Source organism: Zootoca vivipara, chromosome 17 (genome assembly GCF_963506605.1).
Source record: "Zootoca vivipara chromosome 17, rZooViv1.1, whole genome shotgun sequence".
Lineage (NCBI taxonomy): Eukaryota > Metazoa > Chordata > Lepidosauria > Squamata > Lacertidae > Zootoca > Zootoca vivipara.
The window spans coordinates 15,528,264-15,550,873 of NC_083292.1; the positions used below are offsets into that span (position 1 = coordinate 15,528,264).

Below are 22,610 nucleotides of genomic sequence, written 5' to 3' on the forward strand. Positions count from 1 at the left end.
GTATGTATAATGAAGTAATGGTGTATAAAAGGATAAAAATTAAGTGATGTGATTTAATTATGATTAATGTAATTAATGATAGAAGTAAGGAAATTGGAAAAGATGAAAATAGGGTAAAATTTGAGAATAACATGTTAAAAGATAGGTTTAAATATGAGTTATAGGTATGATGTATGAAAACTGCCAAATGAAAATCAGATAAGGGAGATTCGTGGAAGCCCATTTAACAATGTCTAGAAAGTGACATTGCAGTGAGAGATTTTACTTTCTTGGGCTCCTTGATCACTGCAGATGGTGACAGCAGTCACGAAATTAAAAGACGCCTGCTTCTTGGGAGAAAAGCAATGACAAACCTAGACAGCATCTTAAAAAGCAGAGACATCACCTTGCCGACAAAGGTCCGTATAGTTAAAGCTATGGTTTTCCCAGTAGTGATGTATGGAAGTGAGAGCTGGACCATAAAGAAGGCTGATCGCCGAAGAATTGATGCTTTTGAATTATGGTGCTGGAGGAGACTCTTGAGAGTCCCATGGACTGCAAGAAGATCAAACCTATCCATTCTGAAGGAAATCAGCCCTGAGTGCTCCCTGGAAGGACAGATCGTGAAGCTGAGGCTCCAATACTTTGGCCACCTCATGAGAAGAGAAGTATCCTTGGAAAAGACCCTGATGTTGGGAAAGATTGAGGGCACTAGGAGAAGGGGACGACAGAGGACAAGATGGTTGGACAGTGTTCTCGAAGCTACGAACATGAGTTTGACCAAACTACGGGAGGCAGTGCAAGACAGGAGTGCCTGGCGTGCTATGGTCCATGGGGTCACGAAGAGTCGGACACGACTAAACGACTAAACAACAACAAGAAAGTTAGAAGATGAAAATAAGATGAGTTTCTTCTTCTTCTTTTTCATGTTTGTTTGTTAATTTCTTTTTGTGTGTGTATTTTTTCATTCTTATAAAAAGAATAATTTTTTTTGGGGGGGGGGAGAGGAATGAACACTCAATGAACAGTAGCCGTCATAGTCTCTTTGCAAATTTTGTGTCTACATATGTGGACAGGCCTTCTGGAACATCTCCAAACTCCCTGAAAGCCTATTTCTTTTTGTATCTTGTTGGAACAGGACAAACTTTCTCATGTGTTGCCAGCTGCAGGGGCTGCTACACCCATCCTGCAATACCTAGTGTAGCTTGGGAATTCCAGTGTCCAGAGATTATTCATTTTGCTGCTAGTGTGGTTTGGTGAAGCCCACATTTCCTGCCCTTCTAAAAACTTATTTGATAGGTATGCGGCTAATTATAGTGTTAGCATCTACTATCTCCAAGGATTTGTCCAAAACCAAGTTATTTCTCTTTTCTTCCAGAAAGGAGGTACAACTGGGCATCTACTCCTAATTTCTTCATAAAAGCAAATATTATCTGCAGCTGCTTTACAATGAATTCACTATCAAGGCCAGCAGAGGGCAGCATACAACAATTCTCCAACTTCACAAACTGGCAAAAACTCTTACCCTTTTTAACCAAATAAAAAAATTCCTTCCAGTAGCACTAAGTTGTCATTTGTATGAGCTTTCGTGTGCATGCACACTTCTTCAGATCCCTTCAGATGCATGCACATGAAAGCTCATACCAACGACAAACTTAGTTGGTCTCCTCCCGTTGCTTAGTCCCAGCCCCTGCCAACCCAGCAGTTCAAAAGCACGTCAAAGTGCAAGTAGATAAATAGGTACCGCTCCAGCGGGAAGGTAAACGGCGTTTCCGTGTGCTGCTCTGGTTCGCCGGAAGCGGCTTTGTCATGCTGGCCACATGACCTGGAAGCTGTACGCCGGCTCCCTCGGCCAATAATGCGAGATGAGCGCGCAACCCCAGAGTCTGTCACAACTGGACCTAATGGTCAGGGGTCCCTTTACCTTTACCTTTAAGGTGCTACTGGATGGAATTTTTTAAATTTTGTTTCGACTACGGCAGTCCAACACGGCTACTTACCTGTAACTAGAACCTTTTTAACCAAATGGCTTTGCCTATACAGTACTAGCAGCTCAAAGCCTGTGTAGGGCAATGCATTTTATTAGGATGCACAAGAACATTACAAGGCTATAAGCAAGCTTTAGAGTACTCTAGAAAGTTCTTCTCCAGGCTGGATGTCAAGGGAGTGGGGACGCAAAAAAAGCTGGGAATGGCATTTTTGCTCCAAAAGTCTGCCCTTTATACTAGTCCTCGGGGGAGTTCTGCAAGTATCACTGAGTTAGCCTCTCTAGGGGACATACAGGTTACATGATGCTATGAAGTGCTATTAGGACAAAGAAGAGATAAGGAAGGGGACCCCCCATTTATTGGTGAATATAAATATTGCAGGTATCCAGATCTACCACCAGCACAAGGCAGAAGAGGCAGGGTAGAGAAACATGGCAATTTATTAGCAAATGTAAATATTGGTATCTGGTACAGAATGCTGACTAGTCATTGAAGGGAAGGATGTTGTTGTTGTTGTTTAGTCGTTTAGTCGTGTCCGACTCTTCGTGACCCCATGGACCATAGCACGCCAGGCACTCCTGTCTTGCACTGCCTCCCGCAGTTTGGTCAAACTCATGTTCGTAGCTTCGAGAACACTGTCCAACCATCTTGTCCTCTGACGTCCCCTTCTCCTAGTGCCCTCAATCTTTCCCAACATCAGGGTCTTTTCCAAGGATTCTTCTCTTCTCATGAGGTGGCCAAAGTATTGGAGCCTCAGCTTCACGATCTGTCCTTCCAGGGAAGGGAAGGATATGCTAACTAAAAGGTTCTCCATGGCTTTCTTATGGCACAAAGCACTGCTAAGGGGTATAGATCCATTTAGAACAGATGTCGTTTGCAAACTCAACTCACAGCGCACTCCTTATTAGCAAATATATAAACAGCACCATCTGTACATAATTTCTCGAGCCAGTAATTCAAATTTCCTCTAAGATTCCTATTTGTGAAAAGTTGCAGATTCCCCATTATTTCTGGTTCAGTGGGAATTATTCTCACAGAACAAGTATTCTTAAGGTATCAAAGTCAAACAATATAATGCAAGAGCTTCTTCTCAGTAAATGTTTTGGATCTGGGTCTATTCCAACATAACAGTTTGCACTGAAGCTACCACAACTTTCTCGGGCTCTCCTGTGGCTGACTCATCTTAAAGTATTTTTTTACAAAAGGCTGAGTCCAGTCAGGGTTAGGAGCTGGTTGCTAGCAAACAATTCCAGTCTCCATCCCTGTCAAGGACAAGCAGAATCCATTTTGGAGGGGCCTCCTTGCTTCCCTCGCTACTCAGATGCTTCAGAGATGCCAGCCTGCATTAATGCCTTTGCCATCCATGTGCGCTCATTTCCCCCCAAGGACTGTAGAGCTAAAGATGCCAGACGAATACACACGGGTGAGCTTTGCAGTCAACTTCTGAAGAAGGGGAGGATTCAGTCGCAGAGGGCCATAAAACAAGGCAGTCCAAAGCCCTCATTTAATATTTTTTAAGGAGCAGATGAATATGGAGGAGACAGCAAATAAGCTCTGCTCCTCTGGGGCATGGCAAACGAGCCCACGCTGCCAACCAGATTTTCATCTTGAGGTGCAAATGCGTTCTTGTGCTTCAATGGCACTCTCTGCAGCAATGCTGACAATCCCCAGCTGCTCCCTCCCCTTTCCATTGTGGCTGCTTGGAAAAAAGAGGTTGGTTTGGTGCCAGGTGCCTACAGACCAAGGTCAGCTGTGCTTTCTGCCCATCACCAACACAAGACAAATAGAGTAATGGCCTGCTGTGCATTCGCAGTCATTCTCTGGGCCAACTCACACATCTAGGGCAGGGTGAAAACTTCAGCGGAATACAGCATGCAGGACTGGATGTATGGATGCTTCCACAGATATCCAAGCACCTGTTCTCCATGTGCTGACATAGCCCTCCTTGTTGATATTTTCCAGAATGTGGCAAGCCATGATTTGAACCTATGCAGCCACGAGACAACTGGCCGCCTGGACTCAGGTTGGCTCCTACATGTTGGAAGCTGAATAAATTTGTGAGTAAGCGTGAAAAAGGTGTGGGGGGAACAACCCAGGATGGCTCCCTCAAATCAGAAATGATCACTTTCAGGCCAAGGTGGAAGCAGAAGGCAGCCTGGTAAGATCTCTCCTCTTCCGGGAGGGGAGACTTTGCGGGCGGGACCCGCTCCATGCGACAAGCAGGGGGGCATGTATCGGCCCCCTGCTACAGCCCCACTGCCGCGCCAAGTCTCTGGCCTGGGGGGTGGGGTCTGCATACATTTAAGGCAGCGCAGCAGCATTCAAATTCATAGGGGTATCCCCTTAAGGGATCCTGCGGTTGTGGATCCCGTCCGATGCCCTGCTGAGGCTAGGGCCATGGCACGACCCCCGGTGACACTGGGGGAGCTTTCAGTTGTATTTGCATCAACAGGCTCCTCCCTCGGGGTGTTAACCTTATATGACCCCCCGCTGAGCAGGGTGGAGTCACGTTTGCTAGGGTGTCCAATGCCTAAGCCAATACCTCTCACTTGCTCTAACCAATAAAGTTGTGGCCTTATTTTACCCATTAACTCAAATCCATGTGTCACTGTGTCTTTATTTCTCGCGGGGGGCGGGTCCTCGAACCGCAACGGCAATTCTTGCATTGGATTGTGGCCAATTTGAGGGCAAGGGAATGAGCCAGGGGCATGTCCCCTCTGTGGTTCAAGGCTATCCTCAGGCCGGCCTCTATCTCCCGTTTGCGCTTCTTTGCAGGGCCTGGAAATGAGCATGCTCTAGTGACTCGGGGGGAGGAGGAGGAGATAGCAGTTACTAGAACAATCAAGACTTCCCACTCCTGGCAAACGGTCAGCCTGTGAGGCAGTGTTGGGGTCATGCCTTCTTGACTGCCATGACTCATCTTGCCAGGAGGGAGGGAGGGGAGGGTTTCAGCACGTCACACACAGAGAGGAAGGGAAAGGCCTTTGCTGACTCGCTCCTGGGATGCTGGGGGAGGAGAGGCAAACTCCCTGGTAAGTCCCGGAACATCCGTAGGAGACCTACTGGGCGCCCACAATGCCAGCCAGAGAAGAACGACGTTCCATTCAAGCTCCACTTGCTCAGCAGCGAGGATTGCAGGAGGCTGACTATAAGCCACACCCCATCCAGAAAGTACTGGCAAGACACCAGCCCTCTTTAAAGTGCTGCATTTTAAACTGATAGGCATGGCTGTGCAGTTTCGTCTTCAGTCTGGTGCTCCTAAACACAGTTCTCTCAGCAGCTCTGCATTTAACCCTTCCACTCACACAAGAACAATGGTAAACCCCATTTCCAAAAGAGACTTTCTGAAGCCAGAAAAAGTGAGGTTGGGGAAAGGAAATAAACACTGGGTCCCACCTGCAGCGAGGGTGGGGATGTCTCAAAGTCCCCTGTCTCACATGAAAACATCCTCCAAAATGTAGACGAATAAGCCCATCCTTCCTGTCTCTCAAAGAGCAGGCATTCACTGAAAGAAGACAGCTTCAAAAGAATGTAAGAAAAGCCTGCTGGATCAGGCCAAGGGCCCATCTAGCCCAGCTTCCTGTTCTCACAAGCAGCCAACCAGATGCCTACATGAAGCCAGCAAGCAGGATTCGAGCACAAGAGCACTCTTCCCTCCAGGGATTTCCAGCAACCTTCAGGGCCTAGAAGCCTCTTTTCAAGGCCAAGACTTTGCCTTTGAACATAAATCATGAAGAAAAGAAGACTTGTGAGCATATGCAGAGTGCAGCTTTCATACTGGGCTCCCAAAGCAGGGCCAAAAAGCTAGAGACAGAGAGAACACGATGGATTTTGAAGTGAAGGATCCAAAAATGAAGCTGCTGCAGGCACTGGGAAAGGAAAGGTCTGACTGTTCCAGATAACACACTGAGAGGGTGCAGATTCCTTCCTGATTCTGCTTGCAGTGCAGAGAATGAGAAGTTCAAAGTTCAAAAGGAAATATTTGGGCTCCTTAGCATTTTTGAAACGGATTGTGCAGCCACTCCCTGCCTCCCTCCAACTTGCTTTTGCACAGAAAACTCAGCAGGTTCAGAAAAGCTCTGCTTCATTGCATTCAATATTCAATATTCTTTTGTAAGTTCCCTCAATTTTTAAATTTATATATTGCAATCGGGTTGTACAAACTAAAAAAAGGATCTAAGTAAATCTGACCAAAGGAAGCACTAACAAGCCAGATCAATATCCAACCCAGCTGTAGTATCCTAATCGGACTCCCCACCTCTTGCCTCCGCCTGCAAAGCAGGCAGATCACAGTAGGCCTCCAAGGGAGAGCTCACTGAAAAAAGCAACTGCACAAATTCTGGCACATGCAAGGGAACATAAGCCTGCTGGATTGAGCAAAAAAGGACCCATCTAGTTCAGCATTCTGTTCTCGCAGTGGCCAGCCAGATTCCCCAGGGGGAATCCTGCAAGCAGGCCTTGGGTACCAGAGCACACTCCTCTCCTGTGGTTCAGAAGCATTGCTGCCTCCAACTGTGGAGGCACAGCATAGCTATCATGGCTAGGAACCCCGGAAGTGACCCATCTGCAGAGCACATGCTCCCAGTGGAAAGGTGTCCATGCAAGTCAGCCTGGGTGCTTTCACAACTACCTGCAGCTGTAGAATCCTGATGTAAACTAAGCTAAAGGCTAAAGGGACCCCTGACCATTAGGTCCAGTCGTGACCGACTCTGGGGTTGCGCGCTCATCTCGCATTATTGGCCAAGGGAGCCGGCGTATAGCTTCCAGGTCATGTGGCCAGCATGACAAAGCCGCTTCTGGCAAACCAGAGCAGCATATGGAAACGCCGTTTACCTTCCCGCTATAGCGGTTCCTATTTATCTACTTGCATTTTGATGTGCTTTCGAACTGCTAGGTTGGCAGGAGCTGGGACCAAGTAACGGGAGCTCACCCCGTCACAGGGATTCGAACCGCCGACCTTCTGATCAGCAAGCCCTAGGCTCAGTGGTTTAGCCCACAGCGCCACCTGGGTCCCATCCCACCTGGATGTAAACTAGCAGTTGCCAATTTGGGCACACCTGTGCCCACAGAGGTCTTTCTCTGGTCTCCAAAGGGCTCCCTCCTCCTGCTGAAATTAGGTTTGACAGAAGTGTTCTGTGTGCAGTTAATTGCACTGTGTGTGGTGCCCAAGAACAGTTTTGCTGGTTTACATCCAATGTGCTTAATTGCTTGGATTATCAACTTCTCACGATATACAAGATGAATTGTTACCAACATGGCCAGGATATTTCGGAAAAACAAACCAATAAGTATTGGCTTCTAATGCCTTCCAAGTGAACTTTATCAGGGTGAAAACCTAACGAGGGAGTTGGGTATTGTCAGGGGGACTCCTTAGAGGGACCCTCCCCCAGTCACCCTGACCAGCACTTCATCCAGTGACAGCACTAGCAGCGGGTCAGGAGGAGGGAATGAGGGATGGAGCGGGATGGAGAGGGGGTTCTCAGACGTGTCAGAGCCTAGACACCGACCCAGCTGGCCAGAGGGGGGAGGACAGCGCAGCGAGGTGTCGGAGAAGCCTGGGCACCCCAAAGCGCCTCCCCTTAGCCCTGTGTGTAGGCGCGCCCCTCAATTCGGGTGCTGGAAGGGGCTCCAGCCAAAGGACGGGAGAAGGAACGCAGCCCATTCCAGCACCCGAATTGAGGGGCGCGCCTACACACAGGGCTAAGGGGAGGCGCTTTGGGGTGCCCAGGCTTCTATGCTGGTCCAAGACGCGACGGAAGCCACTGCCGGGTTCAGAATCAGACTAGGCAGTCATGTTTACTGATATCTCTGCACTGTAAATAATATGCACAATAAAATTCTGAAAGACAGAGCGGACTGGCGCATCTTTACTCAAGAGTAGCCGCAACAATCCCCTGACAGGCATGCTTAGCTTGGAAAAGAGGAACTGAGAGGAGATATGGTAGCCGTCTTCAAATATCTAAAGGGCCGTCACATGGAGGGATCAAGCTTGTTTTCTCCTGCTCCAGAGGTTAGGACCTGAACCAACAGATTCAAGTTATGAGAAAGGAGATTCCCACAATACATCAGGAAGAACGTCCTGGTGGTAAGAGCTGTTCGACAGTGGAACGGGAACATGGTGGGCTCTCCTTCATTGGAGGTTTTTAAGCAGAGTTGGATGGCCACCTGTCATGGATGCTTTTGTTGAGATTCCTGCATTGCAGGTGGTTGGACCAGATGAGCCTCAGGGTCCCTTCCAACTCTACAATTCTATGATCCGCAGAGGAAAGCCTTCCCCAGCAGGTTTTACTAAGAGGCCTTAAGCATTTTCCATGACGAAGAATTATGTCCTAATGCAATGGGTGCCACCTCTGCTTGGGCTTGGTTTCCCTGCAGATTTTTCTATACCTGAGCCTTTTCTCTATTTCTGTTTCAACCACAAGGCCTCTGCATACAAAGGCCTCTCGCCACTGGATGGCACTGAGTGGACACAGTGGTTGCAGAGAAGCCAGGCAAGCTCTGGGGCTGAGGCTCTTAAGCAAGCTCTGTAGGCCTGCGCTGCCACCCACCCGCATCCTTGCCGCAATTAGCAGGCCGTCACTGCGGAGATTAAGCACCAGAAGCGCTGCTTCCCTCAGCTCAAAAAGCACCAGGGAGAGGAAAGCAAAAGCAGCGCTGGTGAGAAAAGAAGTGGGGCCGCGCAGAAAGGCTGAGCAGAGCAAAGTGCCCCAGTTGTTGCAGAGATTAAAAGGAAGAGGAGCACCGCGGGCCAGATGGGGAAGCAGAATTGGGGGGGGGGAGGGAGGCTTTGCAGCAACATGGAAATAAATTATCTCATTTTGAGGACTAGCGCCCACCCTCCATACGTGAAAGAGCAAGAGAGCGAGCGCACACCCTTCAAGGCACACTGATGTTACTAGTGTTGTAAATAACGACAAAGGAGCAGCTCACCACAGAGAATACAAACACCTCCCCTTCTCTCCCAGCCAGCCTTGGCCCTCACCTCATTAGGATGCTGCAGGGCTCCCTTCAAAGCTGGTATGCTACCCTGAGACACTAGCAGATAAACAGGCTCCCTCTCCTCCCAAATGAGAGCCCTTCCAGCCAGCAGTTTCAGCTGCAGTTCAATTAGCATCCCACTTAATGCAACCTTCTATGGCCTCTAGCTTCCCGTTATTAATCACTATTTACACAGATACAGCTTTGCACGATGCAAGGTCATTAATACACAAGATTTCACAGACAGCGGAGACACTGTGACTTGGCTAGAGCCTCTCGTAACTGAGCCAAGACTGGAGCCCAGATCTCGGGGGTTTAACTGCACAAACACTACCCAGAGGTTCTGAAGGCTGAACCCAAGTACCCTCCAGTCTAGATCAAGTCCAAAACATGAAGCTCCAATAGTTATTTTGCCTGAGCAAGAGCCCATTCAATACGGAAACACTCCCGCTCCCACCCGGAGGTCCCTCAAGAACTAAATCAGCCAAAAGATGGGTGTAGAAATGACTCTGAAAATGGGACTAGTTGCAGGTAGGTAGCCGTGTTGGTCTCACGTAGTCGAAACAAAAAATTAAAATAATTCCTTCCAGTAGCACCTTAGAGACCAACTAAGTTTGTCATAGGTATGAGCTTTCATGTGCATGCACACTTCTTCAGATACACTGAAACAGAAGTCACCAGACCCTTATGTATAGTCAGAGGGTGGGTGTGATGGGAATGGGTGATGGGCTGATAGGAGTGGTAAACCTGTTGACGTTAACGACTGCAATTGGTCTTGCAGGAAAAAGCAAGGGGTGAGATGGCATAAGAAAGCTTTATTATGTATAATGAGATGGGAGTTTGTCTGAAAGCACCTGGGAGAATTTTCACTGGACATTATTCTAGGCCTGGTGATGATGAAGGCAGCAAAAAAAGGCCACCTAAGATAAGAACCAAAGAAGAACCCTACTGGGCGAGACAAAAGAGAATTCTTTTAGTTCAGCATACTACTTCTTAGAGGGGGCAATGTGATGACAACGGGGAAGAGTGACAGCTCAGTGGTAGAGCACATCCTTTGCATGCAGGAGATTCCAGGTTCAATCCCCGGGATCTCCAGGTAGAGCTTGTTGCTGTTGTTTAGTCGTTTAGTCGTGTCCGACTCTTCGTGACCCCATGGACCATAGCACGCCAGGCACTCCTGTCTTGCACTGTCTCCCGCAGTTTGGTCAAACTCATGTTCGTGGCTTCGAGAACACTGTCCAACCATCTCGTCCTCTGTCGTCCCCTTCTCCTAGTGCCCTCCATCTTTCCCAACATCAGGGTCTTTCCCAAGGATTCTTCTCTTCTCATGAGGTGGCCAAAGTATTGGAGCCTCAGCTTCACGATCTGTCCTTCCAGTGAGCACTCAGGGCTGATTTCCTTCAGAATGGCTAGGTTTGATCTTCTTGCAGTCTCAGGTAGAGCTTAGAGAGACTCTAATGTAGTCCAAAACATCTGGAGGGCATCAGGTTAGGGAAGGCTGCCCTCAAGGTTCCATTCCCGTCACCAGGACTAGTCCAATTCCCTTCCCAAATGCTGGTTGAGCCCCCACCCTACACCCTCATCCCCATCACAGGCACATATTCTCTTGCAGCCAGTGCAGCGGACATAAAGAAAGAAAACAGTTGTGTGTGGATGTGCCTGGGTGCCACCCCCCACATAAGAACACCGCACCCCAAAAAGTGCCAGCAGGACTGGAGCACTCACCTCTCCCTTTTGGACTGTCATGGATTGTCTCCTGGGCGTGATCTCCTCATTGATACTAGACAGGAAGTTCTGGGAGATGCGGAGGGCATCCTGAAGAAGAGGGTAGTCAGGGTGGCTTGATGGAGTGTGCTTCAGTAGATCCTGCACCGCCAAGAGGAAGGAAGGTGAGGAGGAGAAAAAGTTCAGAGAATGGCAGCTGGAAATAAAAGGAGCTTCATATCAACAGGCCTTCCTAGGCCCCAGCAGGAGAGACACACGAGCTCACCTTAGCGGCAGCCGTTTTATCTTCCAGCCACCACTTTTATCTCTCATCACCACCACTAGTTACAGTCCTGTTACTGCAGATGGATCTTTACCAAGCAACATAAGCAAAAGAAGACAGGACCCCATTCCAAGGAGGCAACAACTCGGTATTTATCAGGAAGGAAGGAAGGAAAAGGGGAGGCACTTTGGAAGGCTGTTTTAGGACTAAGCGGCAGCAAAGGTTAGGGTCATCTGGGGGAGCAAGAGACCTTTGAAAGGAGGCTGGGGGTGGTGGAAGGGAAGGAACACAACTCATGGGAGTGTATTGGGGCACTGGAGAGATTGAGGCAACAGGTGGGTAGGAAGGTCCCAGAGGGCTGTGAGGAGCAAGCGGCTTGTGGCAGATGCGGAAGAGGAAAAGCTTTCATGGGGGCTGAGTGCCTTTCCTTCCCAGCAGAACCTGCCAAAATCCAGGGACTTTTCAGAAAAGTGACAAAGACCTTCCAGTTTTGTCTGGCTTCCAGGTTTATGTAGGCATGGGGTAATTTTAAGCTGCTTGAGTATTATAATCCAGTAGTGTACTGTGTTACATTTGCTCTGAACATTATTTTGAATCTAGAAACCAAGCCAAGCCCTTAGGGCAGCCAATTTCTACCCTAAATTCACACCCATACCCCCTTTGTATTTTTAACTGCAAACAAAGGGGTTTTTTTGGGGGGGGTCCAAACCTGTCAGCAAGAGCACAGCTGGAAACCTGATCTGATAACATGCTAAACTCAGATATGAAGGAGCACCTGAAAGTTCGCTACCCCAGTTCTGAAGCTGGGGGCATAGCAGGGGCATTTCCCAGGGTACTTCAAGCAACTCTTTTTCCAAGGGAATTGATCTTTTATAAAGCCTCCCAATATTTCATGGCCAGCAAAGCGTCATCTTCTCCTGAAGTTTGTCTTGGGAACAAACCGCGCCATGGTAGAGGAGACCCAGCACCAAATCTCGCAATGTTGTTTCTTTCAATCAAATGTCGTTTTTGCGCAAGCAGCAGCAGTGTTGCGAAATGGAGGCGAGGGTTAAAGAAAAAACCACTTCCTGCATGACTGCCTGTGGAAATGCTGGGAGACTGGATCACGGCCCTCCTGCACTACATGGAGGGTGTGAGCAAAGGCAGTAGCCCTACACAAAGACCACTATGAAAACAGGCACCCCCAAAGAAGATTTGAAAAGGACGATTTACCTTTATCTTTTTAAAAAACAAACAAACACGTCACTCAACACATTGGGAAAGGGAGCACAATGCCATCTTTGCCTGTGGTATGACTGTTTGGCTACATATTTTTGCAACTATTATGAGTCCTGTTGTATATAAACCTCAAGGCTTCCCCGTCTTGCTCATTCCCAGCTAGCTCACTGCAATAGCGACGGCAGCATCAGCGTTCAAAGCAACTTACGTGGAGCACAAGGGTGCTGCGTGTGACTCGGTCCACTGGCTTGTAAAGGAGAGCTGTGGAGAAAGGAAGATGACAAGGTCCCACATGAGCCGCAGCTTGGTGGACCAATGTAACCCACACAACTGCAGGGATGAAAGCCCAGCTCGAAGAGAAAGGAAAGTATTCTGCCAACCTAATCCGTAGGCGCGCTACTTACTTTCTAAGGAGTTTTTCGTCGTCTGCTCTTTTGAATCCTTGGTGCTTCTAGCCTTGAGATTCTATGAAAGGGGAGAAAGAAAACATCCACTGTGTTAAGTTTTCTTCAAAGTGCAGCAGGGAACTGCCAGCTGTCCCCTACTTCGCATAATCAAGCTTAATTTGCCATGTAAAGGCAACTCTAGTCCAGTGGTCAACTCCATCCTTGCACAGTGCTTTTTGCTACCTTTTGGCAGCTGTGTCTATGGTTCCCCTGAAGACATGGCAAGCCCCGCCCCTCTTCTGCCCTTCTGCCACACTTGATTCGCAGTACCTGGTTTGGGGGGTGTCCTGGCAGAGTTTGGACATGATCCTGAAAACAAGGATAAGGTGTGGTTCCTTTCAGCGGTACAAGGCTAGGCGTGACTGCCAGGCAGGAGTGACCCAACTTGCAAGAAACCTCAAGAAGCTATTGCACAAGGTGCCCTACTCAAGGCGGCTTCTCCCCCAAAGGACACCCAGCAGCGCTGCAATTCCACTTGAGAAACCCTCAACCTTTCTAGTGCTGCTCCACCTCACTCCACTTGAGGCTAGCGAAGGCCTGCCATTTCCCAGACAGAGGGTGATGCTCGCCACTCGAGCGGCCTTGTTCACCTCCTCTTTTGCTAATGATATTTTTCATTGCAGGAGTTCAGACCCTCCCAACCTGCCCCTTGCACGGCACGGAGGAGGTGGTGCCAGAGCAGCTCAAAGCCACTCCAGCTGAGTGTGCAAGGGTGTGTGTGTGTGTGTCACCTAATTAGACTTCGCATCACCGGAAAAGGTCAATTTGGGGGTGGCCTCAAGACAAGAACCTTGAGAGGTCTTGGGTTGCATTAAGGGCCACGGCATGTGAGACGGGCATTAGTGACAAGACTGGAAGCTTCTCCTGTGCAAGCCACCCACTGAACAGGAGCAGAGAGAGAGAGAGAGAGAGAGAGAGAGAGAGGAAGAGAGCGCACCACCTTTGAAGGGCAAGTGCTGCAGGGACATCCCAAGGGCTCCATCTGAGCGCATTAGTCAGAACGAGTCGCTGCACGTGTCTGAACATCATAACGTTACCTCGGAGATTTCTGCGAACTGAGCGTTGGCCTGACAACACTTCTCTGCCGTCTCCATGGCAACCTCATAGTTATCCACGAAGGCCCGGTACACTCCCAGCTGGCTGGCCTGCAGGAAGCAAATGCAACATGAAACAAACACCGGTGGGGTGGGGTGGGGGGAAGGGGGGCTGCGGGAGAAGACGGCCGCTGGCTCCACTGGATTCCAAAGTAAGAGAAGATGGCGAGCTGTCACAAAGCACAGAGGCACCTCCCACATCAGCTACCAGAGAGGATTGGGGGGGAGGGGGGAGGGATGGTGGTCATCTGCCTACCCACATCTGGATTAACCCAGTGACCCACCCCTGCTGTGGCCGCTTTCTCCGCTGCATTCTGGCTAGTGGGTTAAGCGCTGTAGGGGCTGTGTCAGCCCCTTTGCCAGTCAGAGATGATTCAGCTGTAGGGCAGTAAAAACAAGACACACACACCTATAGCAGAGATATCCCTGCACAGTTACCGCAGATGTTCACACTGCCCCAAAGCCACCCGCATGCAGAGGCCCCTTTTTTTAGCATAGAGAAAAGTGCAAGAGGGATGAATGCAAAAGCAAAGCACTGAAAACAGAGCCTGGATCAGTTTAAGTCGCCGTTTCTCCTGCATTTGGAGAAGCCCAGCTGGTGAGAGAAAGTGCCTTGGACATTTCTCTGCAAAATTCTTTGGGGAGCTGCTTTTTGCTTTAATGGCTTGTTTTCATTTCCTTCTCATCCCAAGCTCAGTGGAGAAATAGATGTGACAAGTTAAAATAACTTTCAGTTCAAAAGATATATTCTACTTTTTATCCTGCCCAGGGAGCTGAGGATGTTGTATATGGCCGCTCCATTCACAACCCTCTTCATTTTATCATCTCAACAGCCCTGCAAGGAAGCTCAGGCTCTCAAGCCACCCAGGGAGAACTTTACGGTTGACAACTGAGGCAGGAGGAGGGCAAAACAAAGATGGCAGAAAGAGATGGTGGTGGGCTCTGTGTGTGTGAGAGAGAGAGGGAGGAAGGGAGAGACTGAGAAGAATTTCTCCATTAGTTTGGTGCTGCTGCAATAGCAGCAGACCCAGAAGCCTTGGAATAAGCCCATCTTAATCACTGGGACTTAGCACTGATCTCATTTGCTGACTTGTAAATAGCAGCCATAGTTCATGCCTGCTCAGGAAAAGGCTGGGCAAATCCCAAGCATGTCTGAACTCTCAAGTAAATGTAAACTCTGCGCTTGCTGCCCAGCTGCACATTGCTCAGTGTGGAGCATTCACAGTGCAAAGAGCAAGCATCCATGGAGAAGGCACAGGGAAGCAAAGTGACTAATGTCATTTGTGCTCCACTGAGGGAGAAGGAGCTCATCTTCCAGCTTTTCATCCAGGGTTACCTCCAAGCATCCCTTTCATTGGGCATTCATAGAATCATAGAGTTGGAAGTGACCACAAGGATCATCTAATCCAGGCATCCCCAAACTTTGACCCTCCAGATGTTTTGGACTACAATTCCCATCTTCCCATCTTGTGATACAGGAATATTTTTGCCCAATGTAGGGCTCAAACCAACTACCCTGAGATATATGAAAGGATGTCATATAGAGGAGGGAGAAAGATTGTTTTCTGCTGCTCCAGAGAAGCGGACACGGAGCAATGGATTCAAACTTCAAGAAAGAAGATTCCACCTAAACATTAGGAAGAACTTCCTGACAGTAAGAGCTGTTCGGCAGTGGGATTTGCTGCCAAGGAGTGTGGTGGAGTCTCCTTCTTTTGAGGTCTTTAAGCAGAGGCTTGACAGGCATATGTCAAGAATGCTTTGATGGTGTTTCCTGCTTGGCAGGGGGTTGGACTGGATGGCCTTTGTGGTCTCTTCCAACTCTATGATTCTATGAGATTGAGTGTCTCATGCTCTAACAACTGAGCTAGCAAGCGTTGATTGTTTGTGCTCATGAAGGTATTGGGGTAGTTATATGCAATCCCACTTTCAATACTGCTTGCACCTCTGCAGTGGTTCTAGGCCAGGCATAGGCAACCTTGGCTCTCCAGATGTTCTGGAACTACAACTCCCATAATCCCTAGCTAACAGGGCCCGTGCTCAGGGATCATGGGAGTTGTAGTTCCAAAACATCTGGAATGCCAAGGTTGCCTACGCCTGTTCTAGGCAGACATATTGCTTCATTTCCAAACAGTGCATGTTCAGCAACTTCAATCCAAAATCCTGCAGCTTTTTATGCCACAAATGTTCTAGTTTATTTTTCATTCCACTTTTATTCCACTATTGTATGCCCCTCCGGACGATAAAAGTTCAGTAACACAGGGGGAACATTGCAGAACTACTAGAACAGAATGATGTGGGGACAGCCCAGTATACATCCTCCACAAATGCACTGTTATTGTGTCAATGGCATGTTGCGAAAAATAAACCCAGCCTGGAGCAGCTCTCACTCCACAAATTCAAGTCCTCAGCTTCTGTTCTGGGCCAGGGAGAAAATGAACGTTCCCTTTGGTTTTTGGTGTTCAGCTCCCTGATTGTATTCGGGGATTGTACTTCATGTTAAAGACACACACAGAGAGAAGATGGCTATGGGTAGTAATGTTCATGAATGTAGACAGCTCTAAAGGGAGATTAGATGAATTCACGAAGGATTAGACTAACAATTGCTACTTATGATGGCTGTAGACGACCCTTCAGTGTCAGGGGCAGTATACCTCTCAAAAGCAGTTGCTGATCAGCACAAGTGGGGAGAGTTGCTGCTGCACTCAGCTCCTGCTTACAACTGGCATCTGGTTGGCCTCTGTGAGAACAGAATGTTGATGAATCTTTGGCCTTACCTAGCTAGAGGGCTCTTCTGATATCCTTATGTTTTTCCCACTAGTTGTGGCCAACAAAGACTTGCTCCTCCTGCCTGGTCGCTGTTTCTTGGAGTGGCTGGCAGTGCAAGCCAGGCCCAGTCTCCCATTCCCCAAGCAGACAACTGGTGTGCAGACACATGGTAGTACTTGGATGACCGTACTGAGTTGCGCTCACCATTTCTACGCACCGCAGAATTTCTCCTCCGGTCTGAAGAACTAGAGGCACCTCGAGAACGCGACATTTCCTTTCTTTAAAAGAGAACAAACTGGAAGAGCGGGGCCCAAGTGCTTTCCCCCACAGCCAGAGAAGAGGTGTGACAGCAACAACTAAGCAGGCAGCCCTGGGGCTTACTGGCTGGGGAAAGAGCTCTTCCACGGTGCTGCCCCAAGAGGTACGGTATTTGGGCCAAGGTCAGGGTACAAGGAACGCTCAGGATATCCAAGGGGAGAATATGTCTACCCCCACAGTCTGCGGCTGAGGAGGCAGAACAGCAAGGCTAGATCAAAGCCGGAAGGAGGAGTGCGGATGGAGAGAGAAAGAGAGCTGGGGGAGGGGGAGGGAAGCAGGGGGAGGGGTGGGGGGAAGAACTGGCAGCTCCCAGGGAAAGGAGAGACAGACAGTGCCCTTGCTTCCCTTTGCAAACATCTGAACCTCGTTTCTCCCTCTCCTCTCACTTCAAAAGGGGGCTTGGCAACTCCCCGAGGCAGGACTGCAAAGGCTTTGGGTCCAACAGGATCAAAAACAAAAGCTGGTCCTGGGGAGGGAGGGAAGTGGGGAGGGTTCCCTGCTGTGTGCCTCTCCCTCCGTCAATTGACCACAACCCAAATCATGTGCAGGCAATATGGGAAAGGAAAAAGAAAGTCCAGCTGCTGGGCGATGGTGCAGGGCAGCTCACTTTGCCCACGGCACAAGGACGGACGGACACAATGCTCGTATCTGAACGCTGAGCGTTTGCTCCCAACTCCAGTCAACAAAATGGCAGAGCTACAACAGGGCCAATGGGGGAAACCATTTCACCTTTGTCCCATGCGGATACAGCAGGAAAAATGGATTCCTGTGGGTTTCTCATGGGCTATTATAAAACTCAAGAAGGGACCCGATAGTGAGAAAGGTTGTGGAAGCACAAAGACGCTCTAGAACAGCGTTTCTCAACCACTGTTCCGCGGCACACTAGTGTGCCGCGAGACGCTGGCTGGTGTGCCGCGATGTGTGGCGACGAGAAGGGCGATTTGCATTGTCACGTGCCTGGCGGCCGCCAATAGACAGCGTTGACCAGCCAGAAAGCAATATTTCTCCTCCTCTTTCCCAAAGCTCAGTGCAAACGAGCCTGGCGGCCGCCAATACACAACACTGACCCGCCGGAAAGCAATATTTGGCAAGTGTTTCTTACAGTCATAATTATAATATAGGGCGGCACAGAGTTAAATTTTTTAACTTTTTTAATGGTGGTGTGCCTCATGATTTTTTTCACGGAACAAGTGTGCCGTGGCCCAAAAAAGGTTGAGAAACACTGCTCTAGAAGCAATAGTTTAAAGAAATAAGGAGCAAGATTTGTGATTTCTAGAGTATAAGAGTTAATATATAAATGTATAGATTTAAAATAAGAATCGGGTTGATAACAGTTATAAGAAGTTTGGTATTAGAAAATGTGAAGAATGTTGAAAACGTGAGCGCTGAAATGGTTACTAGTAGAAAAGTGGATGGGGGGAAGGAGGAAGTCACTGATACAAGAATTATAATAGTAAATGATATATGGAATTTTTGTTCTTTTTTATTCTATGCTATTTGTTTTTGTTGTATTTTTCTTTTTTCTTGTGTGTTTTTCTATTTCTATTTTGTATTTCTTCTTGAAAAACTAATAAAAATTACTTTTTTTAAAAAAGGGAAACCGATAGTGAGAAGTACATGGGCTCCTAATTCCCATGAGCCTCAGCGTCATACAACTGTGTTGGCTGGGGCTGATGAGAACAGGAAGTTGCCATACAGAATGAGACCACTGATCCATCTGGCATGGTGTGGTCTCCACACTGACTGGCATGGGCTCTCTAGGCTTTTAGGCAATGAGTCTTTCCCCAGCTTCACCAGGAGATGGTATTCAACATTGAACCTGGGACCTTCTATGTGCCAAGCAGATGCTCTTGTCACTGAGCTGCAGTCCTCCCCCTTTGGAGTTCAGTTTACTTGAAGGTCACCAGGCTAAGGAAAGCTGCTTTTTATCTCTGGCCTAAACACTTAACTCTTCGGTTGAAAAATGAACCGGAAAGCTCAACCGGTGTGCAAACCCACGCACACAAACATGCTCCAGACCAGGGGTCTGCAACCTTTAAGACAAAAAGAGCCACTTGGACCCGTTTCCAAAGAAAACAAACAAACTGGGAGCCGCAAAACCATTGCGACATTAAAAACAAATATAACACTGCATATATTGTTTCTTACCTTAATGCTATATAATTCAGTGGGACTTACTTCTGAGAAACATGGTTAGGATCATTATCTACTGGCTTTTAGACTTCTCAAATGTTCAAATGTAGTTACTGGCCAAAAAAACACCTCTGTTTAAAAATGCCTATTTAAAAAAGCGAAAATATCTTTAGAAACATGTCTTTTTAAAAGAATATACATTTCAAAATGTGTGTTTTTGGGGTTCTTGTTTAAATAGGTGGCAGATTAATAGAATGGACTTGTGCAGAATTAGAATAGACCAGAAATAGATGGAGTTGTCCAACCATACAAAAAAGCCACCAGCCCCCCCCCGGGGGGGGGCTATATGCCAAGGAGGGACGAAGGCGGTGAGGGGCAGTGGCGCGGCTCCGTCTCCTCACCGCTTCCCCGGGCGTCTGTCAGTGGCAGCGGCAGCAGCAGCAGGGGCCGGGGAACGGGAGCCTCCTCAGCGCTAGAGTGGCAGCAACAGCAACCGCAGGGGGCGGGCATGGCTAAAGCTCCCTCTGACTGTACCTTGGAGAGACTGAGTGGCTGGCAAAGGAAGGAAAGGGAGGGAGGGAGGGAAGGAAGGAAGGAAGGAAGGGAGGGAGGGAGGGAGGAAGGAAGGAAGGAAAGGATGGAGGGCGCCCGGGACGTGTGTGTGTGTGTCCCTCCTTTTCCTCCACACACACCCCGCCACCGCCCGCTCAGCTCTTCTCCTCCTTCCTCCCCTTCGGTTACATTTTTCCACAAGTAGCTGCTCGCCTCGCAAAAGCCCTTTCCAAGAAAGAAGACGTGGTGGAAATGTGAGACTGGAGGCGCGCGCGCTGCTGGCCCCCTCGGGAAAGCCAGCCGGAAAGCCGGAGTCATGTGCTGCCCTGCGCCTCTTTAAAATGCCGTTGACAGTGCGCGGCAGTGGAGGTCGCCCGGCAAAAGTGCGTGCCTCGCGATCGAGAAAAGCCGGAGCGCGCCCGGCGGACAAGGGGCGGAGCCTTGTTGGCCCAGGCCAGTTGGCCTCGTTAGCAGGGCCGGTGCTAGGGTTTTTTGCGCCCTAGGCGAGATCACCATCTGACCCCCCCCCCCCGAGGTGGTGGACTCTCCTTCCGGGAAGGCTTTGAAACAATGGTTGGATGACCATTTGGATACGTTAGTTGAGATTCCTGCATTGCAGGGGGTGGACTAGATGATCCCTGGGTGCCTTCCAATTCCACCCCATTCCATGATTCTATGATGCCTCTCTTAGAGGGTGGGGTAAAGCCTGACCAGCCTCCCTCTTCGGCCTCCCCTCCTTACACCCCTATTGGCCGATCACTCCATGCCTATCAAGCAATTCCCCACATGGCATTGGCCCACTTTGTACAGACTAGGGATGGGAGGGAGGGGAAGAAACAGAGAAGGGGGCAAGGCTCCCCCCTCTCCCTCACAGTCTGTCTGTCTGTCTGTCTGTCTGTCTGTCTGTCTCTCACTCACTCACTCACTCACACACACCCACACACACCTTCTCTTTCCTCAGCTAAGTTCTTCCTGTCCCAGCGGCGACGCACCCAGGAGACTCCGCTGAGGAACCAGGCACCCAAGGCTTGCTGGCTTGCCCAGCCGTCTCCGGCCCTGGCGCTTGGCAGCACGCCCTGGCAGGCAGGGCTGCCACTCCGTGCCCGCTGGCTCAGGCATAGGCTCTGTGCCCGGAGGGCTGCTGGGCGGGGCTCCTCGCTCGGCCGGTGCTTCCTTTTTAATTTTTTCTTTTCCCGGCATTGTCGGGCGAGGGGCGGGCCAGCGAGGAGGGGCGTCACGCCAGTCAGCCACTAGCGTGGCGCCTCGCTAACCCGCCCCTCGCCCGGCAACGGCGGGAGGAGAAAAAATAAAAGAGGAAGCTGCAGCCGGCATGGAGGCGAGGGGCGGGCCAGTTAGGAGGGAGGGGCGTCAGCGTCAGCCAGCCAATAACGCGCCGCCATGCTAGCCTAGCCTGCCCCTCACCTCCTCCCAGGTCCCGCCCCCCAGCCCGGCAGCTTCAGGAAAAAAAAGAGGAATCCACAGGCGCGCCGGGGGAAAAAACCAAAAGAAAGGCGCACAGGGGCGCCGTGGGAGGGCGGCAAGCGACGGTGGCGTTAGTATCCGCCCCGGAGCCGCGGCAAAGGTGTAAAAGAGCCGCATGCGGCTCCGGAGCCGCGGGTTGCCGACCCCCGCTCCAGACCATGATGAAGGTCACAAAGGCATCTGCCAGGAGCTGCTGGAGTCCTGACAAAGAAGCCAAGTCCAGCCAGAGGGCTAGGCAACCCCTAACTTGCCAGCCTGCAGGCCTTCCGTCCCACACAGCTGCTTCTCACTCATAGTTGCTCCTATTTGCCACCTTAGACACCACCTTCCCCCATTGTGCGCAAACCACAACACAGCTGAAGGGGAAAGCAGAGAGGCAACACCTGGGAGAGAGAAGGGGCTCCACGGGTCACAAGAGCATCAGCAAAGCAGCTATGAGAGAAGCCCAGGGCTTTGGCTCACCAGCTTCTGGAAGAGGTCCCCCACCCTCTGTTGGTGGCTCCACTGCTGCACCCGCGGGAAGAGCCCGTCATAGAAGTCCTTGTGGATCTCGTAGAGCTCAGGCACTTTGAAGAAGATGGTTTCGATCTGCTGGCTGGTCAGCACAGGCTGTGAGGTGGTGGCAGCAGCTTTCAGAGGCTTCATGGGCTGGAAAACAGAGACCCCCCCTTCATGCAGGTGAAAAAACAAAGGCACCCACCAGGGCTTCCTGTCTGATCACGCCAGAATATCCCCATTTGGACATGCTACAAATCAGCCTTGCTCAACCTGGTCTCCTCCAAATATTTTGGACTACAACACAGCCATGCTGGCTGGAGGTGAGGGGGTGTTAAAATCCAAAACATCTCCAGGTTGAGGAAGGCTGTTCCAGATCTTTGTGAAAAAGCCCAATCCTATCCCGTTCTCCCATGAAGCGTAAGACACGGTGGCCACCTCAGGAACCCTCTGCTCACAACCACCAAGCAGAGTCTACTGGGGAATTGTCCAGCTGAAGTCCCATTTAAATGAATAGGAACAGTTTACAAAAGCCCGACAATGCTCTTGCACAGCTTCCATTACTTCTAATGAAGGGTGGGCTGAACTGGAGAGCTTCCCAGTCAGTTAGGATGAGGGAAATCCCTTTTGGCTACTCCACCGCAAGTTCACAGTGTCTTCAGCCAGTTCTGGAACTAAAACCCACGCTTCCCCATCCACGTTCCTGTGTGTTCTTACCAGCAACAGAGCTTCAAGGTGACCTAAGTAGGTTTCTTCACTAGCCAGGATTCCAGACAGGACCCATTTCCTCATCTCCAAGCCCTTCTCCAAGTCTGGCTCACTCTAGAGAAAGGAAAGACACAATAAAAACAATGGTAAGGCAGTGCAGAAGGCAGCTCCCTAAGCTGGATGTGGAATTGGGGATTAAAGGAGAATTTTGTTAAGTCTGCATTTTAAGTGAAATGACTCAATTCCCACCTCCAATACCAAGGCGCATACCAGAACACGTACTTATCCCTTTGCATTTCACACTTCCCGGTTCAAATGACATATTAAAATGCATGCAGTGTTCAGAAATGCACACAGAGAGGTGAAATACATTGTGACAAAATATGCATTTAGCTACAAATTTTCATACTTTTAAATGCAGAAAATAGCAGGGACTTATGAATGAGCCTGAGCGAAATTAACTCGG

At 49.5% G+C, this 22,610-nt stretch overlaps 1 protein-coding gene across 3 annotated transcripts in view; it reads right to left on the bottom strand.

Annotated features, from left to right (window-relative positions):
- The window catches only part of BCR (BCR activator of RhoGEF and GTPase), a 104,853-nt gene that overhangs the window by 39,405 nt on the left and 42,838 nt on the right, over positions 1–22,610 (bottom strand). For all 3 annotated transcript variants that reach the window (XM_035098789.2, XM_060269562.1, XM_060269563.1), the window contains 6 exons: positions 22,154–22,258; positions 21,404–21,589; positions 13,634–13,741; positions 12,555–12,615; positions 12,359–12,411; positions 10,671–10,811 (listed from right to left, as the gene is read on the bottom strand). In XM_035098789.2, coding sequence (XP_034954680.2) covers positions 10,671–10,811; positions 12,359–12,411; positions 12,555–12,615; positions 13,634–13,741; positions 21,404–21,589; positions 22,154–22,258 — 654 coding nt within the window. The remainder of the gene's footprint in view (positions 1–10,670; positions 10,812–12,358; positions 12,412–12,554; positions 12,616–13,633; positions 13,742–21,403; positions 21,590–22,153; positions 22,259–22,610) is intronic.